At 40.2% G+C, this 13,408-nt stretch overlaps 1 protein-coding gene across 4 annotated transcripts in view; it reads right to left on the bottom strand.

The window, feature by feature from the left end:
• Nucleotides 1–13,408, bottom strand: part of epha8 (eph receptor A8) — a 117,836-nt gene that overhangs the window by 11,693 nt on the left and 92,735 nt on the right. For all 4 annotated transcript variants that reach the window (XM_042403951.1, XM_042403941.1, XM_042403964.1 and 1 more), the window contains 6 exons: nt 12,000–12,124; nt 8,975–9,137; nt 6,317–6,449; nt 2,391–2,458; nt 1,945–2,070; nt 1,159–1,344 (listed from right to left, as the gene is read on the bottom strand). In XM_042403951.1, coding sequence (XP_042259885.1) covers nt 1,159–1,344; nt 1,945–2,070; nt 2,391–2,458; nt 6,317–6,449; nt 8,975–9,137; nt 12,000–12,124 — 801 coding nt within the window. The remainder of the gene's footprint in view (nt 1–1,158; nt 1,345–1,944; nt 2,071–2,390; nt 2,459–6,316; nt 6,450–8,974; nt 9,138–11,999; nt 12,125–13,408) is intronic.

Raw genomic sequence — 13,408 nt, forward strand, 5'->3', positions numbered from 1 at the left:
ATGTGGAAAAAAAAACATATTGTGTGTTTTTGTGATTTGGGTGAACTGATCCTTTAAAGCTAGAGTGTGGGATTTTTGTCTCCCTCTTCTGGACAGTGAGAGTAAAGGGGGGGCACTCGGCTGTGATTGCCTGACACAGGCATGCAGCACGCTCTCATGCACGCCCCGAATGACAGGCACAAAGAGATAGCCAGTAAAAACGGATATGTTTTGACGGTCCACCGGCCCAAAAACGTCTTTTTTGACAGCCCACTGGGATTTGTCCCAGTATTTCCAATGGTCAGTACACCACTGGCCGTAACCTACTGTTGCGGCTGTAAAACAGTTGATAAATTGTTTTGAGCATCACACAACCCCCACGAAATCGTTTCAATAGAACAGAACATTTGGAAAATGTAGAAGAGCAGCACAATTAACGGTCAAATGGCCAACACGGGAATGTCGCCCCCGACATGAGATTCAAAACTCCATATACTGTGAAATATAGAGATTAATCTAATGGTGATAGGCTTCATCAGTGTTGTGTGACCTCATTTGGCAAGGGCTTGGATGTAACAGACTTTCATTTATATTTAAAAGTTCCACACTGCAGGTTTAAAGAAACAAGGTTTGAAAGAGCCTAAAGCAAGTCAGCACTTACACTCATTTACACTCAGGTATTACCTGGCAGATGGGATGTATTTTAGGAGGTAAAATGTGATTATTATCATCCCAGTAAAGATTCAGTAACTCTTTTACCTCCAAAAATGTCACACGTTCTAATAGTCCTATGTGAGTTGAACTCCTTGGAAAATACTAGGCCATTTATACCCCATCCTTTCCTGTCTTTTCATTTCTTCAGCCCAGGTCCACCTCAGAATCACAATGGGCTTATTTAAACAGAATGTGAATGTGGAGCCAGAATTGTAAGTGAAAGGAAGAGGTCTCAAGAGCTCAAGAGCTATGGGGCAAAATCTGTGACAACTTTGCACAAGTCGTCTCTAACCTACATTACATTACACATAGACAAAGCTTATGATATGTGGGTAGCCTAAAAAGGTATTTTTTATTGATAATTAATTCATGCTGATTAATATTCCAGATGTCTGTCTAACTACTCTACAGTCAATAATCCTGAAACTGGCTTCAGACTGATAGACAGTTTAATCGTCAGCGTACTCTGGGTTACCACTCCCTCCAATCGGATAACATTGGGATGGTCGAACTGGGCCATGATGGACGCCTCAGCCAGGAAGTCCCTCTTCTGCTTCTCTGTGTATCCTGCCTTCAGGGTCTTCAGCGCCACTGGGATGTCCCGTTTCCCCGGGAGCCTCATGCGTCCATAACACACCTCCCCAAACTCCCCTAAACACACACACACACACACACACAAAATGATCCCAACTCAGCACCAAATACATTCAACCAGGAATATTCAGCATGCATTGTGTTCAGCTGCACCCCCACCCCCTCTTAAGCCATGGTTGTAAATGAGAATGTGTCTTAAGTTAATTTCCCGAGTGAGATAAGAGAAACAAATCCACTTATAGGCTGTCTGTCTACATATATGTGCAAAACCTGAAGTAAGCCAATCATCCATCATCCGCTTTCTCATTAATTCTTATCTTTGGCGCAGAGAAACTTTAAGTGTGATTGCCGTTATTTGTCTTCCTCAGTTTTGTACTCTTTATCCCTCTTTATGGGTGCAGCAGTCATATCTAGCAAAGTGTATTGTAGAGCTGACACACTGTTAGTATTCCCTGCTTGTCTGAGGAGCTTTGACTGACAGCCCCACGCAACGCTCTGATTCCGCTCTGCCATCCTCCTCTCTGCTGCACACCACAGCCTTTACACCGGCCAATGATTTTAAGTTAGCTCAGCCAATGATTTTCACTGTGTGTGTGTGCGTGTGTGTATGTGTGTCTCTGTATGTGTGTGTAAGCGCACACAAGTTGATGGTTTTACCTGAGCCAATGATTTTCTCTATTTTGATCCTGGAAGCTTCAATTTCTCGGGCAAACTCATGGACCGCCTGGCAGGGGTCCTCGTATGTGTGCGGGTCGATATAGAACCTCGCATCGGGGAATGACACTAAGATACACAACATTAGCATTTGGTCACATATCAGAGAATGAGAGCAACATCACATCTGAGCCCCTGTCACTGGTGTGTGGAGGGAAAAACTTGATGAAAAGGAAATAAATGATTCGGAGAAAGGAGCAGATGGAGAGAGGGAAGGAATAAACAGCATGCAGGGAATAAGGCCGCTGTGCTTCTGTAATCGCTCAGAGCGTGGTGAAAATTGTTTGCTCTAAGGATGAACTTTATTACATCGGGATGAAAATGCGACCTCTTCAAGGAACACAATCTAATCTTTTATTGGTAATAATTGAGGAACGGGCCAGACATACCGTGACCGTTCTGGTAATGCATCTTCTCCTCATCAGAGTCCTGGAAGGCCTTGCTGTAGCCACAGTGTCTATACAAAACACACACATGCACACACAAAGGACAAACACACACACACACACACACAAACACATAAACATACAGCGAGATGAATACAGGACAATAGTGAAACATTTGTACTATCAAACTCCCCTGCAGATAAAACCACAGCTCATAATTAATAAATCAATAATTGTTCATGATGAATTATTAACTTTTTACAGAGCTATTCATCATTTGGTGATGCTTAGTTATTTATGGGGGAACAATGGCGGCCTTAAGCATCTGGGAGCCCGTTTCAAGAGCTAATGTGCCCCCACCCCCCCTCAAAAAAAAAACAAAAACGAGAGAATAACTTTAACTTTCTGTCGTTCATTGAGTTTACGAGTTGCACATGAAGGCACCACTCAGTTATCTTCTGATTTTCATAAAGCGGTTTTGTTTTGGTTGTTGTTTCTCCGATGCTCCCTGGGGACCATGGAGCCAGTGTGACCATGCGGTTGTGTGTCCGGCCTGTGATTGGCTCGCTGCTGATCATCTGCTCTCTGCAGATCTTAGTCAGACAGAGAAGCTCAGCAGGGATTCAGCTCAATCCTCACCGGCTCTCAATGCTCCGCCACCTGGCAGGCGACTGACCTCCTCCCCGTTGACAGGCCCGCGGCTCCTACTCACTCACCAGCTCGTTAGTCGGTTCCTCCGGTTAATATTTGTTTTTTTAACGTTTTCAGCGATGTGAAAGTAGAGTAACTCGCTGACTGTGGAGCATGACTGCAGTGCAACCACTGGCACTCTGCTGGACAGGGACCTGGACCTGAAGCAGCATAATGAATGCTGAGTTGCTAACTCGTTCTAACTGCAATTAAAGCTGGCTGGTAGCTTTGCAGCGGTGTCCAGCGTGTCATCTTTGAAGATGAGATAACCACAGCTCATCACAATATGTTTGTTTTTTGTTTTTTTAAAGTGGGTGAATTATTCAATTCTTGCATATTAGAATTGCCTTTGGGAGGGCGGGGCTTGTTTCAATTGAAACGGGTGAAACATAGTTAAGGCCACCAGTGATGGGGAATAACATGTCAACCTGTTCCTCTTGTTATTCAGGTTTCCCAGTACCAACAAGGTGGAAGATGAAAGAGGTCAGTCATCGCAAATGAACATTAAGTGTCAGTACAGCCAAATTACAAAAAATATAATATATACTGTATAATATTTATTCGTACAGGTTTTTAGACGCAGTATCATTCTGAGATTTCTGCTGCCACCCCAATGCAATGGAGGTGAATGGAAATTAGTTTGTGGAATGGGATTTTTATATCACTAGAAGGAAATGAAAAACATGTATTATATAAATATATATTGTAATTTGGATGAACAGACCCTTTTTACTTTGGTTAAGTTATGAGGTTTGCTAATAATTTAAATAGATAAAGTAATACACATATGTTTCTATTAGTATGCTTCCATGTTTTGCTAGTAACGTTGACTGACATCAGTCCTCATATAAAGAAGGCATTAACACATCTCTGGAGGGTGTTTAGGAGAGAAAAGGCAAAGGGATTTAAATCCTTCTTCACATATGCAGATTCAAAAGTAGCAGGCTGTCTTTTGCACTTTATGAGTGAAGCTTTATTTAGCATAAAGCACTCAGTTTATATACTCAGCACAGTTTGTGTAGTTATTTTCTAATGTTGCCCCTGCACTGACACATGACAAACTAGTTCATCTGCTGCTGTTCTAGCTTGTGCACAGAATACTGTAGGTCCTGGCTCTGTAGTATGTTGAAAATGTATAATATAAGTATGATGTGCAAGTTGTAAAGATTGATTGGCATTGCCATTCTGTATGTGCAAGAGACACATCTGGTCCTGCCATTGTCTGGTGTGGTTGCATCCTATTTCTGTGTTTATGTTAACATTAAATCCACTTTTTTGAGTAGGTAAATTATGCGTACAGCCACAAGTCCAGATCTGAACCATTGTTTTGGCAGTCAGTGAATGTGGAGACTCAGGGGAGACTGGACTACTGTCACTGTTTTCCATATCAACTAGTATAAAAAAAAAGGCACTTTGGGTCGCACGAGTGAAGTAAAACACAAGCTGTTACTGGCCGATGTGAGAGTTAGTTAGCAGGGGGTGGGGGAATCTGGGTTTGGAAACACGTTTTGAATTTGTTCAAGGGGACGTGTCCAAGCTGAAACACAGTGCTCTTTAAATAGACGTGAGGCGGAGAAGAAATCAGCTTTGTGCTTCCCGAGTTTCCTGTAGGAATCAAAAATAGCACTGTTGTACGCCGGCCGGTACAGTGCATCAGAGGACATCCTCACAAATTTGAATGTTTCTACATCACGCTGTGGGGTTCCTTCTCATTCTTTGAGTCTCAGCCATCATTGCAAGCGTGTATGTTGAGTTCAAGTCAGAATGACTATAAACAGTGTGATCAGAAGGTAAGGCTGCTTTAGATTGTTTGGATTTCATTCTGTACTACTTTTAAGCTAAAACTATATTTTACAAATGACTTCTACCTCTCTACTAATATTTGAGCAATTGAGATATTAATAATAGATACTAATTTGAGTCTTAAAGGCATAATTATTATTTCTTTCAATTTGGTTACTTTGAAAACCTGGCATGGCTGTTGTGTTGCTGACAGGAACTCTGTCCCTTCTACGCAAATCATTCACTTGTCCAAGCTATGAGACGGAAGCACATGCTACTAATAGAGGAAAAGAAAAAGGGTCTGCTTAAATCAAATACACCAGTTGTTGTGACAAATTGTTCCATTAAGTGATGAGATGAAGACATAAAAACCATCTATATGTCTCCATGTTAGGACACTAGCATGATTTAGCTTGAATAACAGCGGGGCACTAGCATTAGCCAAATGAGGTGTATATTTTATTATCTGACATGTATATTCATATATATTAAGATGTAATTAAAAATATCAGGTGATCAACTATTAATTCAGCTGCGGTGGCTTGAGGTATTTTTCATTATCATTCAGGTTTATTTCTTGTGTAAGTACTGAAACTGTCCCAGGCCCGTTCAGTCATATGGAATTTAAGGTATTTTCTCATCAATTAGATATTAATTTGGCCTACAGCCAATTTCAACTTTTTCCTTAAAGAGAGAAACCTCTAGCAGGATAAAGACTTTCTCTTTTCATCTTCCATCTTATTAGCATTTCATATACTGGACTTGTAAGGACAACATGATTTCAACTAGATAACAACTATAAATCCTCCAACTTATTTTTTTTTCCTCAAACAGAATGGAAAGGAAACATTTAATATGCATTGAAGTATGAGTTAATTAAGTACAGTGAAATTAATTATTCGTTGCAGTACTACAGAGATGTAAGTTGAAGACATCAAAAGGGGGAGGAGGGGCTGATGGGATAAGTGGGAACATTTGGCTTGCAAGCTACTGGACATGAATCATCATAATTAAATCCACTATGAGGTGGAAATCATAAGTTAGCAAATTAACTAAATAAGACAGTGAGAAGACAGGGAGAGTTGAGGAGATGTGAGAAGCTGAGGCATTAGCTTTCAAAACTCCTCTCTACTCATCAGCCTTACTTCTGGTAGAAAAGCATGCAGATTATTTGTGCAACCCTGTATTATGCACACATCAATTTGACAAAAGGGAACAAAGGTATTTTAGCTTCTCAAATAAAGGCTTAAATGAGATCCTTCCCCACTTCAGGACTACATTTTAAGACTATTCTAAGACAGCTTCACTCAGATTACAATTTTACTTTCATTTTAGTTGAAGCCAATACTACACGTGGCAAAAGCAGGGAGAAATACAATGCACATGGGATTTTGATCACAAGCAACATCACACAAAGAGAGGCAAGGTAGAGTAGTGTAAGAAAGTGTTCCACACACAGCAGCGATGGGTAGTGTGGTAAAGTGTAGCCTTGCCGTTTCCTGCAGATGATGATGGCCAGAAAGGTGACCAGTGTGGACACCAGGGCCATGCAGATCCAGATGATGGTCATGGTGTTGTAGCGCAGGGGAGCTGCAGAGACACACAAACACATTACATCAGCTGAAGAAAAGGTGTTTGCAGTTTCCATTTACACACGCGCTGACACACACTGGCAAACACAGGTGGCAGGGAGAGTGTTCTTGGTTAAACAAGATAAACAAGAATTGGAAGCTTCATTAAAGAGATTGGCATTTTCTAATTACCACCTGTTTGCATTTTGAAAGTTTGTCCGTCGCATTATGGGCAGGAAATATTCCTATAAAAGATTGTTTGCTGTCCCAGATGTATATGTGATTAAGCTTTTACCTTTGAGCACACTTTTATAAATACCGACATGGAAATGCAAGATGTACTGTCTGTCAAAAAAACATTTTAATGCTTTGTCATCATTTGTCTTATACCTGTCAAAATTGATACATTAAGTGCACATAGTAGTGACTACGGATAATGTAATGTTATATAAAATGTTATATAAACTGATGTATGGTAACCTTCCTATAATGTAATAAAAATGCTTTTCCCATATTATGTAATTATATCATGATTGTGGTGGCATTTTTTCATGTAAAATAAAATTCAAATGTAATAGATAAAATGATGATGCATTAAGTGATTTATGGAATAACAACATGAGTTCGTACACCTAAAACAGAGACCGAGTTTCACTTCCTGAAGCAAGGCGTCCATCTTGGTCAGGTATCGTAAGCAACACTAATAGCAATTGTTGGTAGGTGGGAGGCCAGTTAGGGATGAAACTCTAACTAGTTGGGGGAAGGGGTCTAGATGAGTTGGCACAGTGATGCAAAAAAGGTTTCAGTGAGGATGTACATACTTACCTGTAATTACATTACACATGAAAAGTTGTTACACTATGTACATTTTAATCAAATTATGACAATGTTGGTCTTTGGCTGGTGCTGCATGAAAATGTAAAGCAGCTTTAAACTAACTTTTGTAAATTGCAGACACTGCATGCAAGTGAACTTTGTAAATTCACACTAAATGTATTACTTTAAATCATGTAAAGTAGCCTGAGTCCAGACCTCTGAACTGCCCACATCTCAGATTTATTTTCAGCGATCTATATAGGTCTGGTGTTGTGCTCACTGATGGTTGTTCTTCTGGTTGAAGAATCAACTGAGCAACTACCACAACTTGTGTTAGCTGAAAATGTTGAGAAGGATACACCAGTCACTACTGACTGGTTAAGGCAAAATAACCTTCCCAGAAAATGGGAAGGTTATAACATTTTTAATGAAGTAAGAGTCTTCAACCACACTAACAGCTCTGTGGAGTTGTACCTAAGCACAGCAGTGCTTTGAGCTAAATGCTAACGTCAGCATGCTAACATTCTCATTTATAATGACTGTGCTAACATGCTGATATTTAGCTTTAGTTTTCCATGTTCACCATATTAGTTTATTGTGTTAGCATGCTAACATTTACGATTTAGCACAAAACATTAAGTACATGTTTAGTTTTGCAGAAACTTATAACACATATTAACATTTTGACCTGATGATAGTGCTAGATGAAAGATCAGGGGATAACTAAAGTTATTACAGTTAATTCTGTGGAGAACATGACTGTGTGTAACAAATTTCATTGCAATCAATGTTAAGATATTTCAGTCAGAATGGTGAACAGGCAGAACAACATTTCCATCCATAGAGCAGCTAGCACAGCAAAAAAAAAATTCAGTCTGATTACCAGGTTACACCTTGAGGCAGCTTACTGTTCAATGTCACACAAGCTTGGATACAACTCAACACTGAGAAACTACAGAGCTGTTTGCAGAAGGATGGATACGATTGTGCTGGAAAAAGGCTACTCAGTCTCATAAATTTTAGGACTTATTGATTACTCAGCATGTAGGCTAGTGGGATGTGTGCAGTTCTCTTGTTTTCCAGAGACTGAAAATGAATCAGTATCAAGTGGAGGAACGTTGGGGTCCAGTGAACAGCAGAATGAAGGGAGACTATTAGTCAATGAAACAGCACTGGGACTCCAACCAAGCAGGAGGTTGAGCTTTGCAGACCTAGAGTCAGCTCTGCACGTTTTCTGCCAAATCCCCTATTAGGAAAGAAAAATATTCCAATAAAAGGGGTCTTTAGTATCACCTAACTTTCCGTGTTGTACTTGCCTCAGGTGGACAAAGTCATGAAGGCTCCTACCCTACCCCGGGACTGTGTACAGCAGTTTAAAGCTAGGATAGGCTGCAGTTTTGCTGACAGGGGTGACCCTCTAACAAAGCGCAGATCAATGGAACAGAGGGATGGACTGAGGCGGTTATCGGCCTTACTGACACCCAAGCCTCTTGAGCCCCAGACCATGCTGTGCAGTCTGGCCTGGCTTTGAGAAGCTTTCTGTGCCAAGTCTTTTAACAGAACAAACTGTCTTACTGGACTTTTTCCACTGCATTAAACAGCATACAACTGCTGAAGGGTTCCTCTGGCTGAGGGCAGGCAGATGGTTTTAAGCAACAATTCAGTGATACAGTACACCCTCTCTATTTCTCTGTTTCTTATAGAACATCATACAATACACACACACACCTGCTTTCCCAGTCTGAATCTCCACATTCTGGCTAAAGCGTCCGCAACCTGCTGACGTTCTGGCTCGGACTTGGAAGATGTACTTGGTGCCCGGCTTCAGTCCCGAAACTCGGGCACTGGTATTTCTTGACTTCAGAGTGGAATAACTGTGCTCTTCATTATCCTGTGAGAGAAACGAACACATTTAAAGATTAGGTTTTGGGAAATTGACATGCTGGTCAGCTTATGAGCTCACTGTGTATCCCCATGAAAGCTTTGCTGCTCCTTATTAACTCTTTACAGGAAGTGGTTTACGATATATAGCATGTAATACTGTAGATGCATGCATTTCACAACTCCAAACATGAACACAACACCAGATGTGGCCAGTTTATTGTCGGTGACACTTAAGGTGAGAATGCAAGTATGCACTGCACAGTAATGTGTAGTTTTGTCAACTGTCAAATTTGTCAACTGTCAGAGATTTTGCCATTTATACTAAGCTACCCCTTTAATAGGCTATCTCTGGTCGTATCAATCCATTGTGGGTACATTAATGAGCAGGGCAGCTTTATATTTTATATTTTTGTGATTTTTGCATCAGTGGGATAAAGTAGCTTGATTCGTCAGGTGTTTGTTTTTCAGGATTATCCAAAATCAGACATTCCCATCTAGTTATTTCATTCAGAAACAATTTTTCACCACAGTTTCTTGTCTCATCATTCTCATCTCCTATGGTCAATTAGCTCAATTAAAAAGAACATGAAGTGTGTCTTCAAAACGGTATTGTATCAGTTTTTTGGTTCAAAAGAGTACTCAACTGATTTAGCACTACACTCCAATAACATTGTTGGCTTCACAATGGACAGTTTCTAAAAAAAGGCTCAACATCAGTGCAGCAGAGCCAGAGATACTGTCTCTTTTCTTCCATGCATTACTCTTTCTTGTTTCTTGCTGACAGCACAATAGGAGATTCAGGTGTTTTATGCTAGTAGAGGCTAATGTAGCCTGGAGCTGCTAGCCCTCAGCAGAGATGAGGAACTACAGAGGTCTGGGAACTTTACTTCTCTCTAACTTCACAATGATTTGTTTCATTTTCAAACTTGTAGTCTTCAGCCCCAGCAGACACTGACTCGAGTAACATCACTTGAGGAAATCTATCAGATTTTACACAACTTTCTCTGGGGACACAAAAGGTTTTATATAACTTTTTTCACATATGCAGTATTACTCCCCAACATCTGGAAATGAACTTTGATGTGGAAAATTGGTGGAAATAAACCGCAAGATTTAGTAGTAGGTGGGATAAATAATAAAAATGTATTCAGCAACCTGTGGTACTGTCTGTTATTTGCTGGTGTTGCAATAAAAATTAATGACAAAAAAAAATCGTTGTATGTTCCAACAGCCACAGACAGAATTGTCTTTCGTATTCTGAGTATGCTTGTCATCTTTATGTGTTATATGTCTGAATTAAACACCACTAATGCTATCAGTCAAAATGCTTACAGTATTAAGATCATTTTGTAAACCTTTTTTTTAAGAATGCAGGGCCATTTGTTGTAGTTTTTTGAAAGTAGGTCACTATCTTGAAACAAGATAAAAATGAGCAGATCACATTAGATCTGCCATTTATGAAAAGCTTTACCCCCCACTTTTTACAGTCTTTTCTTAAATCATATGTGTTAGATTTCTTATCCTTTATCCTGTTATCATACATGAATACAGCCTTATCTGCCAGTCTGATGTAACTGGCAGGTAATTACCTAAAACATCTTTTGATCAGGTTCTATCAGTCAGGAAAAATGACAGGTACTCTGAGGAGTCTTTGTCTTATTTTCATTTTCCCTTCAGATGATAGCTTCTTTTATGATGCACCATTTGTTCAAATGTAAATTGTCAATCTTATTACACTTACTTGCCATGTTAAGTTTAGTTTTTTATGTACATATTCATTAAAAAAGGGGGATGCATTTATTGTTTTGAAGGAAGCTTGTTTTTGTTTTTTTTTGAAGTCTTGATTAACAATAAAGTTGATCATTATCATAATCATCTTCTTTGCTATCCTCACCTTGTTTTCATCTGCTTACTGCAGCATCTTTTGAAACTTAATTCAGAGATAATTCATAAGTGTGGAGGTAGAATAAATATAAAAATAATAAGAGGTGCAAGGTGCATCCAAACAGAGGAAAAAAGTAAACCATGCATGTGTCCTTAGAAAGGATAAGAGCCTAATTATGAAGAAGTGCTTGGTGCAGAAATAAGAGCCTTTTTTTTGTCTTCATTATTATCCTCAGCTGGTATGCTGCTGCAGCCTCCACCCTGCTGTGACTCATTGTTGTTTAGTACAGTCGTATAGAAACCTTAAGAAAGCACATTGCTGACTTGTCCACTTGAAAATCCCCCACAGGCGTCTTGCCCCCTGAGCAAGGCCAGATTAAGACACCAGTGCAAGAGACGAGCTAATCCTTCAGCGCTCTCCACACCATCCTGTTGTTTGGCTATGAGACTGCACGCCCCAAGGCCGCTCCCTCCGCAATTAGCTGATTTCTATCAACACACACATACACACACATACACACACACACAGATCTTCTCACCCAAACACACGTGCATGCACACATTCACACACTTTCAGCAATTAGCTTGTCGTGAGGCTTATGCGCCCGCCAGCCGCTTGCTGTCACCGTCACTTGCACTAAGTTGGAATCTACACCATCTCATCCTCCTCCTTGCTCTCCTTTTCTCGACCCCCATTTCCTTTCAATTAGCCAAGCTGCCAGCAGGATCTTTTTCTTGGATTAAGTTATCCAGAGTCTATCCAACCGCCACTTCTCTGCATTCACAATATCTTGGCTCAGCTTAGTCGCAGCCCTTTGAAGACAATGAGCTGTGTCACTTTTTCCCCCCTCATAAGCTGCTAGGATAGTTTTGTGTTTGCCATTTTGGAAAATATACAAAATATGTAGACACAACCCCATGTGTAGACACAAACAGTATTTGTTTCAGTGCAGTTCTTGAGTGGTGGTGATGCAACAGTAAGTACCTTCTCATAGTATTTGATGTCATACTCCAAAATAACACCGTTGGGCTGGTCGGGTTCATGCCACAGCAGAGTCACACTGTTCTGACTGGTGTTCTCCTGGCGGATGGCTAACACTTCAGAGGGGGCTGAACAAGAAACAGGAGAAATTACTGCTTTGTCAGTTCAAGATGTGGTTCCTCAAAGACAATCACAAACAGCAAGGTGATGAGAATACACTGGAGTAAAGTTCTGTTTACACAGGAAGTGCTGAATTTTATGAAACACATTCAGACAGGATGATGAAATGATGATGGACTTTTGAAGATTCTTAAACTTGCACAGCTTTCACAGCTACATCAATTGGTGTTGAATTGAAGCATTCTGCTAAATTCAAATTATTCTGACAAATGTGACTACCATGTGGTTTCAAAACTCGAAACTAAACAACACAGCACTTTTGTCACTGCCTGCCAAAACAGTTCTTTTTCTGATCTGACACCCGTATCTGCAGGACATCATGGTTTTGTGAGTGTCCTTCAAACTGTATATGATTACATTTTATGTATGTGTTTTCTGATCTGCCATCCCTATAGTTGAGATGTGGGCTTGGTTTAAAGATCCGATATTATGGCCTTCTTTTGACTCATTTTTGTCAACTCTGAGTCTCTATTTTAAACATATAGATGACATTTTATTCACCAAAAGTTGTTTAGATTTCTCTAAATCCATCTTTTCTTAGAGCCCAGATTCCCCTCTGTCTTCCAGCAGGCTGATTCGGAAGCTATTTACATAAAATCAGCATTATTATTGAGTACCTACTCCGATTGGCTGGGGGGTGGCCCCCACCTTCACCCCCAGCCAATTGGAATATGACCTAATGAATAATACAAATTCCCTTATGCCACATCTTTACCTGTAGTAATGACTGCTGTTGGAGACATAAGACAATATAATATATGAATATATAATAATATTATAATGAAGGTTAAGAATCAGCTGTTGCACAGCTGAGATTTCAAATGTTTCAGAATGGTTAAAATCATGTCTAGGTAGGAGGTTGCTAGCTTAGATTTATCACACTTCCAGTGTCTTGCTTTGCTCGTCATCTGGCTGAAATGCAAACTCTGACAACAGAAGTTACGCACACTATCAGGGTAGCGCTTGAGCTGCGAATTTCAAAAATTCAAATTACTTAAAAAGAAAGAGGAGATAGAAATGAGTAATTTTACAGCACAGGAGGGCCCCCACCATCACCCTAATCCATCCCAGAAGCTCATTTTTCTTGTTTTCCACAATACCAGCCCCTTAAGGACAAAAACTACACAGTTAAAGCAGCAGCAGTACTTTTTTAGCCACTTGGGGGCAGCAAAACAAGCTGAAAACAGAATGAGTTAGCAAACATTATTGCCTGTTTACACATCCAGCAGACA

The sequence above is a fragment of the Thunnus maccoyii genome, chromosome 3 (genome assembly GCF_910596095.1).
Source record: "Thunnus maccoyii chromosome 3, fThuMac1.1, whole genome shotgun sequence".
Classification (NCBI taxonomy): domain Eukaryota; kingdom Metazoa; phylum Chordata; class Actinopteri; order Scombriformes; family Scombridae; genus Thunnus; species Thunnus maccoyii.